General features: G+C 41.4%; 1 protein-coding gene across 4 annotated transcripts; it reads left to right on the forward strand.

Moving 5' to 3' along the window:
* The first annotated feature begins 611 nt into the window (after positions 1–611).
* On the forward strand, positions 612–8,514 carry LOC139565780 (small ribosomal subunit protein uS9). Of its 4 annotated transcripts, none has more exons than XM_071386333.1 (6): positions 612–1,037; positions 3,694–3,745; positions 4,647–4,748; positions 7,825–7,921; positions 8,060–8,107; positions 8,326–8,514. In XM_071386333.1, exons 1-6 carry the CDS (start codon positions 1,015–1,017, stop codon positions 8,469–8,471), a joined length of 468 nt encoding a protein of 155 aa, XP_071242434.1. In that variant the 5' UTR covers positions 612–1,014; the 3' UTR covers positions 8,472–8,514. The 4 variants fall into 4 exon arrangements, with proteins under 4 accessions (XP_071242434.1, XP_071242437.1, XP_071242436.1 ...); XM_071386336.1 differs by having other exon boundaries at positions 616–776; XM_071386335.1 differs by lacking the exon at positions 612–1,037 and adding an exon at positions 1,678–1,907.
* The last annotated feature ends 221 nt before the right edge of the window (positions 8,515–8,735 follow it).

The following is an 8,735-nucleotide window of genomic DNA, read 5'->3' on the forward strand; positions in this document are numbered from 1 at the left end:
GGCAGGGTGAGGCTTCCTCTCACCCAACTCACAGTCCCTCCTCTCTCCCTCTGCTGAGAAAAAGGGAGTCTTCCAGCTAATGGCAAAACTCAAGTTGTACTGCATTATTTCTGCCTCATGCACCAATTAATGCTGTTAATCCTATGACCAGAGAAAGTTAAATAGTCTTGGAGATTAAAAAAGACAAGCCGCTAATAATAACAATACAAGCTTATCGAAACACTTTGCTATACTCATTCATTGTAGCTGAAGTGCTGGTTGTAAGCGAGAGGAAGTAGGGAGAACGCACATTTAATGGCTCATAAGTGTTGAACAAAGTGTTGACAGATAGGAATAACAACTTAACCATGAATTTACTCAAAAACAGCAGCTCTTTGCTGTATTCTTTGAGTCTCTCTCTAGTCAGTTTTTAAAATGTCAAGTATCAATTTTGCTATGTGTTCGAGGCTTCTTTTTACAGTCTATGGCTCGAGGAAACTGAGCAGACACGGTGATCTGATCTATCTGATTGGCCAGCGTTAGACCTATAGGTGCTCTTGATTTGAGCTCTGGGCTGCCAGGTAGGCGGAGTACTACCTTCAGACACATGAAATGGTTCAAAATGCGAAAATGTTTGCCTTCCCGGCGATAGGGCCACATAATCAAGTGCACCTACCGCCAACATCACGGGGGAAAAAAATAAGAAGAAAAAACTGAACGCAAGGCTTTATCACAGAGTTTCTAAACCGAGGCGTAACATCTCTAGACTTCTGGGAACGCTTACCAAGCAGACCAGGGTTTGGGAAGTTAAACATTCTCCCTTAGTTTATTATTTTTTTTTTTTAATCCAAAGACAACCTATATTCGAGCCAGTGTCTTAAGTAGTTGAACATGTTATTACTCCAACCCCATGAAAGTTGACACGTTTTCGTCAACAACTTTATATTGAAGGAGTGCCTTTGATTTGACGGCAGTTCGGCACGAGACAAACCTGATGATGTGTTTCTGCGTATTAGCTTAGCAAGCCAACATTGCATGATCGTGGATTTCAGGTGGCGGTGGGTATTTCTATTGGGGAAGCAGTTTGCCTATCTTCGTACTGTTCTGCCTTTTGGCTTTATCATTGTTGTTTTCCCCCAGAAATGTTTGGTGATCAACTAGGAATATGGATGCCCATTCCCGACAAAAAAAAAATTCTATGGCGATTGTCTAAAAAAGGTCTGATACCAAGTTTAAATTAATTTTGAAATACGTAAATCAAAATGTAAATATCTAGTTGACGCTTGTGTCTATATGTTTTTTTATTGAAACAATTAAAAGGTTTATGCCAGTTCGCCTCTCTGCAACTTGGTCATCTAGAAATCCCCGATCAGCTTGTAGGCGATGTAATGGCAATGTTAGCTAGCTAACCTAATGCTACAAATTAATTTGAATCATGTCTTTATACATGCCTGTTTGGATCAGTTGCAAAAACATTGGCAACTTTGTATTTGTAGTCAACTTCGTTTTGAAGTTATCCGCGGTCATAGAAAAATCATGTCATATTTTTAGGCCAAAAAAAGGCACTTAACGTTACCTTTTCTACAAGTGGTCTGTGCCAGGCGTTAGATTAAGAGCTTTTAAGTGCAATGGTTTTGGGAAACAGCTCGGAGATTTAACGATGCTCCTACAAAGGCTCTAATGATAACTTGATTCTTTTGGGAAACCCTTTCTGCGTTCTAAACACGTAAGACACACATTCTCCCCTCAGCCCTCAAATTAATTTGAGTTGACCGCCCTTGTCCGGAAATGTGCCACTCGTTCGTCCCACGGTTGTTTTCAGTGATCATGGAACTGTTGTCTGTGTGCTTTATATGCGCTACAGTCATTTGACTGCATTTCATATCTTGGCTAGAAGACAACGCATGCTAGCCATCCGACAATATCAGGTAAATCGAAAATTACTATGTGTGATGTCAGGGAAAGTTGTATGCGCTAGATAGTTTCCAAAAGCTAATGTTGATAATTGGATATGGAGAAGGGTGAGCCGGTCAAGGATCGATTCAGACAAGGTGGTAAATTGTATGACAAGTGACAGTTTTATTTAAGAGTAAAGATATCTGGTACAAGCGTGCACGGACTTATTCATTTAGCTCATATGGAACTTGCAGAAATAAGCCCAGATAACAGAGTGCATATACATTTTATACAGTACAGAAAGTAGGTTGAGTCTGGAAGTTCTGGTCCTCTGGTTGGTTCTGATGAGTTGGGCGAGGTCTCCTTCAGGCTAGTATCACTGTCCCATTGGCTCTGAGTAGAGTTCTTTGTCTTCAGAAATGTTCAGCTAAAACAGGAGATAAGGTGTGTGCGTAGATGTTCCTATTTTGACATTTCTGTGTGTCTCTGTAAAATGTTCAGACTGAAGAGGAGTTTTTGTGTGTGCGTAGATGTTCCTATTTTGACATTTCTGTGTATCTCTGTAAAATGTTCAGACTGAAGAGGAGTTTTTGTGTGTGCGTAGATGTTCCTGTCTTATCTGTGTTTATGAAAGGTTTACGTCAGCCCTCTGTCCTTGGGTATGTGTGTGTCTCAGTACCTCGTGAAATACAGTACCAAGCACCCTTTTCTTGTCAGTGTTTATAAAAGGTCTATGTCAGCCATCTGTCTCTGGGTGTGTGTGGGTCTCAGTATCTGCTTTATGAGTTTGTGAGAAACCCTGTTTTGAAAGAAGTTAGTTATAACAATGTAATAGGGATATGCTTGTGTTATATTAAATGGTATTTATTACACTAACCAAACAAAAACATAATTACTTTTACGTTACGTGTTTGTGCCATCAGGTGCATTAGTAGCAAAATGTCTAACTTATTTACATTTGCTTTACTTACACCTGTATGTTGACTTCTCCATATTGATGTTGGTTTTAAGTTTGGCTGACTTTGTACATCCGCTAAAATCATCGCGAATTGAATTATGGGGCGTTTCAGCGTCCATGGGGGGACGGAGTTGTATGAGGGCTTACGTTGCCTACTTCCCTTGCTTGGCTAATTGTTTGGACGGCAGAGATGGTCTCGGGGTTTCCCCCAAGGGCAAAACGCGAGGGTAAATGGAGGAGGGTGTGTCTGTTAATGTGTTTGAAATGCAGCGCCTCTGTGGTGCGGTAAGTGGGAAACGAAAGAGTTAATCTACAATTTGTTTCATCCTCTGTGAAAAACGTGTTCGTACAGTGACCTCTTCTGGACATAAATATTTTTCAGTCACACCGTATTTATGTATTTTTTTTCTGACAGACAATGTTTAATTAATTCAACCATAATTAATTCAGACAATGTAAATTTATTTGGGCCATGCATTTTTTATTTAGCAAAAATGTAAATTCATGGGCCAAATTGACATTATGACTGAATTAATTTAACATGTCAAATACAAATATTTTACTTAATTTTCCAAAATACGTGATACATTTTGTTGCTACAAAATAAAAATTATTTGTAGAGATGTTTCAGACCAGATTATCGTCTCTTTCTCTCTGCCTGCAATTGTCGTAAATGCATTGCAGAGCCATAAACTGTCGTGCTACTGCCCCTGCTTTTCGAAGTGTGAAACCCCCTTTCGGTCTTTTCGTACGGCACTAAAGCTGAAGACGGTATGTTACCGCTTGAGCTCAGTTACAAATGCAAAAATGTGATCTATTAATTATTTTTGAAGGTAATCATTGTGATTTAATTGTTTCAGAAACATGCCGGCCAAAGGTCCTCTGCAATCTGTCCAGGTTTTCGGACGCAAAGTGAGTAAACTATCTGAATTTATTCCACGTGTGTTGTTGAGCCAACAAACTCGTTAGCTAGCTAGTTCAGCCATGTTAGCCAAACAGGCCAGAAATGTGTATTTGCCCCCCCCCCCCACACAATTTACATTTGGAAATGCAAGTGACCGTCAATTTGACAACTTTATTGTCAAACGTCTAAATGTGCCTTGATTGCAGCCAGTGGCATAACATTATTGATATGAATAGCTACAAATGTTGCGGCCTGCTAGTTACGTTAATCAGTTAGCTAATTTTATGCCGGAAAGCATGTTGTCCAGCTAAATCAACCCCAATTGTTTGCTGTAGTGAGGTAACTAACGTTTGTTTGCTGATTTATTATGCCACAATACTGCATTAGTTAACTGGAGTCGTTTTTATTTTTTATGACATCGTCTTTAACTAATTGTACTGTAGCTAGCGAGTTGCGTGACTTGTTCCACTCATCCCTCATGATGTACCTCAGTGTTTGGTTAATACATTGGCTGGCTAATTAGTGTTGCTTATAATAGTACTATTGATCAGCAATCACCCGAATGGCTTTTTGGGGGGTGTTAAACATTTATTTGTAATGTTAACGTTAAGGACTATCTCTGTTTAGCCACCCCTGCTTCATAGAAAAGTGCACATGTAATTAGCGAAAACCTAGCAAATGGTTATGAACATTACTGTATATTTTGGGGCGGCGGATAGCCTAGTGATTAGTGTTGGGCCAGTAACTGAAAGGTTGCTGGATCGAATCCCTGAGCTGACAAGGTAAGAATCTGTCATTCTGTCCATAACAAGGCAGTTAACCCACTGTTCCCGGGTAGGCCGTCATTGTAAATAAGAATTTGTTCATAACTGACTTGCCTAGTTAAATAAAGGTCACATCTCTTTGCAGAAAACAGCCACCGCTGTTGCTCACTGCAAGAGGGGGAATGGCCTCATCAAGGTGAATGGCAGACCCCTCGAGATGATTGAGCCAGCCACTCTCCAGTACAAGGTGAGTCCTTAAAGGCAGATTGAAATTGACTGTTGTCCAAAAGAAGGGATTTTTTTGGTTGCTGCTTTGGGAACAGGAGAGGGTAGTCCCCCCCCCGGTTTACATTTGCTCTTCTGCTCGTATCTTCTTTATGAATAATGGCTTGACTTTTGATATTACCATATAAAAAAACGTGTTGTATGGTGTGGCTATTATTAAGCTTTAGCTAATGCAGGCCTATGATATGAGGTGGCGCGCCAACTGACTGACAGGTGAACTTGAGGTGAGGAACACTCAGGCCTACCAGAGTTTTACCCCATAATCTAAATCTTTATAAAAAAATATATATATATTCTGTTTGAAAATTAACGAATAAGCCCCCTTTCAGTCTTATCTGTAGATGCAGTAGCCTTCTGCCATAAAGAAATGCATGTTGGTGTCATAGCATGCCACCGGCATATCTCTCGCTCTCTTCTGGGGTTAGTCCTAAACTTCTTTTAGGAATAACCCCAATGTGGTATATATATATATATGACGCCTATGCGTGCAATGCCCTGATACATTTAGTGCTCAAATCTGACAGCTGAACTGTGAAAGTAGCCTTAAAACCAATACAAAAAAGTGTATAAAGTTTGGCATATGCTACACATCGCAACACACGGAATGCCGTTTTCTCATTTGGCCAATATCCCTTGTTTATTGATGGCGCTGGCTGTGCCAGGTCGGACCTGAATGCATTTGGATGTCCGGTACATTTTAACATTTTCCCTGGTATGTTTTCCGGCTACATATTGTCATAAGGGAAACTGAAATGGCATTGTTTTTATGACGATTTTAGAATTTTCACATAAGTCTGTACCCTATTGGATGGAAACCTGCACATGGTTCACCAGCAGCCCCAAATGTCTAAAGAATAAGCTACCAGTCTAACAAGCTTGTAAGAATTGTACTTAAACTCCCCCCTCATCTAGATGTTGAGCATTTTGTCATCTCTATCTGTAATTTAAATTACTCGTCTTTATTGTGCACTCCCGGTCACTTATCTTTTTCTGTATATTTTTTTTACTGGCATAATCCAAACTGCAGCGGCCAATTGATGAATTGGAAGGGATATCTGTTACAAAACAAGTTTAATGCCATTCAGTTTGTCACGCCTTCTATACTGGCTAAGCCTACAAGGTAGGGAGGGATGTATTTTCTATTTGTCGAGATTGGCAGTCTTTATTGAGGTGTTGAAAGTTAACCATGATATTGAAGTACCCAAAGTCGGTATGCTTTGTATATTGGTTGTGTGATACATTGGCACAGAAACCTGTTGGTAGAAAAATTGTAGCATATACCAGTGCCTTCGGAAAGTATTCAACCCTCTTTGTTACATTACAGCCATATTCTAAAGTTGATTAAATTGTTTATTCCCCTCATCAATCTACACACTACCCCATAATGACAAAGCAAAACTGTTTTTTTTGACATGTTTGCTAATTTATCAAATAAAACCCGGATATATGAGACCCGTTACTCAGTAATTTGATGAAGCACCTTTGGCAGCGATTACAGTATTGCGTCTTGGGTATGACGCTACAAGCTTGGAACACCTGTATTTGGGGAGTTTCTCCTGATCCTCGCAAACTCTGTCGGGTTAGATGGGGAGCGTTGCTGCACTGCTATTTTAAGGTCTCTCCAGAGATGTTAGATCAGGTTCCAGTCCGGGCTCTATCTGGGGCGCTCAAGGACATTCAGAAACTTGTGCCGAAGCCACTCCTGTGTGGTCTTGGCTGTGTGCTTAGGGTCATTGTCCTGTTGGAAGGTGAACCTTGGCCCCAGTCTGAGGTCCTGAGCCATCTACAGCAGGTTTTCATCAAGGATCTCTGTACTTTGCTCGGTTCATCTTTGCCTTGATCCTGACTAGTCTCCCAGTCCCTGCCGCTGAAAAACATCCCCGCAGCATGATGCTGCCACAACCATGCTTTGCCATAGGGATGGCGCCAGGTTTCCTCCAGAGGTGATGCTTGGCATTCAGGCCAAAGAGTTCAATCTTGGTTTCAGACCAGATAATCTTTCTCATGGTCTGAGTCTTTAGGTGCCTTTTTAGCAAACTCCAAGTGGGCTGTCATGTGCCTTTTACTGAGGAGTGGCTTCCGTCTGGCCACTCTTACTATAAGTCCTGATTGGTGGAGCGCTGCAGAGATGGTTGTCCTTCTGGAAGGTTCTCCCATCTCCACAGAGGAACTCTAGATCTCGGTCAGTGACTTGGGTTCTTGATCACCTCCTTGACCATGGCCCTTCTCCACCAATTACTCAGTTTGGCCAGGTGGCCAGCCTGTTCTAGGAACAGTCTTGGTGGTTCCAAACATCTTCCATTTTAAGAATGATGGAAGCCACTGTGTTCTTTGCGATCTTCAATGCTGCAGAAATTTGCTTTGTCATTATGGGATAGTGTGTAGATTGCTGAGAATTGTATTTAATCCATTTTAGAATATGGCTGTAATGTAACAAAATGTGGAAAAGGTCAATTTGTCTGAATACTTTCCAAAGGCACTATTTTAAATACTTATAAATAAGGCTTCAAAGTGTTGAATGTGTTTACCCCTAGCTGATTGTTTGCAGCTGGCTCTGATCTTAGTGTAATGTGACAGGCAGGGATAGAAGAGCTTGTCTGGTAGTCGGCGAACCCCCAACCTTCTGGCTCATAGACCTGTAGCATCGACTGTGCCACAAATGCATGGTGAAGTGGCAGTCAATATCCACGTTTAGGAACACAGGGTTGCCATTTGTCGTAAACATTATTTTGAGTTAATTCTGGGGGGGGGGTTCCGTTTATTTTACTGTACAAGTGGAGGGTTGTGTGAGGGGGGAAACATTTTGTTGGTGAGGGGGTGCATTTTGACACCTTGAGTTGGACCAGTCCCCTTCTAGTGAATTTGTCCCTTAGGAAACAGTTGCTAACTATTTCATGTATGTGTAATGTGGCTTCTTATAGAGCTGCTGTTGGTTTACTAAGCCCAAGTTCAACATGTCTGGTTGTTTACTTGCTGCATGTGTCTGCAGGATATATAGACCTTGTGTGCGTCCTTGACTAAGTTTCTCTCTGTTGTAGCTGCTGGAGCCAGTGCTGCTGCTGGGCAAGGAGCGTTTTGCTGGAGTTGACATCCGAGTCCGAGTGAAGGGTGGTGGACATGTCGCACAGATCTACGGTGACTTGTTTTTACAACTGGAAGCTGCTCTACTTCTGTTTAGACATATCTCAGTAGAAACTGATGTCTTGATTTGAAATCACTGTACTTGATAGAATATAGCTGTTTGTCTTACGTTGTGTCGTCTTCTCCTTGCAGCTATTCGTCAGTCCATCTCCAAAGCCCTGGTCGCATACTACCAGAAATGTAAGAGAATAATTTAACTGTAAACACAAAATAATCCATAATCTTGTTTTCAATGGAATATTGCCTCTGCTGATAAAATATTTGAGTGTTACTTTGGACTAACTTTTGCAGGAAGCAATGTTGGATTTTCTCCCTTTTGGATGATGCATGATTTCTGCATTTCCATTTGGTCAAGAAAATGGTTCACTAACTAATCCGACCTGTTAATTTCCCGCCAGATGTGGATGAGGCCTCCAAGAAGGAGATCAAGGACATCCTGATCCAGTACGACAGGACCCTGCTGGTTGCCGACCCTCGTCGCTGCGAGTCCAAGAAGTTTGGTGGACCAGGAGCCCGTGCCCGCTACCAGAAATCTTACCGTTAACCTCTCTGTACATTTCCATGTAATAAAGTTGAGGGAGAAAATATTTCTGGCCTATTTCTTTAAACTTGCTTGATGTAATAGTTTCATTAATGACCATCAAGCACTACTTGGAAAGTGTTTTAAAGGTAGACTGCGATAGGACGTAGATGCAGAAAGTAAACGGCATATGGGGTACATTTCCACAACCAAGAGCGTTGAAGCATGAGGCTCAACTTCTCAGCTGTTTTGGTCCCGTGGCTGCCACGCTGTGAATGGCGTGAAGTG

The sequence above is a fragment of the Salvelinus alpinus genome, chromosome 37 (genome assembly GCF_045679555.1).
Source record: "Salvelinus alpinus chromosome 37, SLU_Salpinus.1, whole genome shotgun sequence".
In the NCBI taxonomy this organism is placed as follows: domain Eukaryota; kingdom Metazoa; phylum Chordata; class Actinopteri; order Salmoniformes; family Salmonidae; genus Salvelinus; species Salvelinus alpinus.

What these genes read in the sequence shown, in the direction of transcription:
- LOC139565780 (XM_071386333.1), top strand. Translation starts at nt 1,015, where the DNA reads ATGATCGTGGATTTCAGGTGGCG. An exon ending in ACATGTCGCACAGATCTACG is followed by an intron (nt 7,922 to 8,059) that starts GTGACTTGTTTT and finishes TTCTCCTTGCAG; the next exon opens with CTATTCGTCAGTCCATCTCC. An exon ending in GGTCGCATACTACCAGAAAT is followed by an intron (nt 8,108 to 8,325) that starts GTAAGAGAATAA and finishes ATTTCCCGCCAG; the next exon opens with ATGTGGATGAGGCCTCCAAG.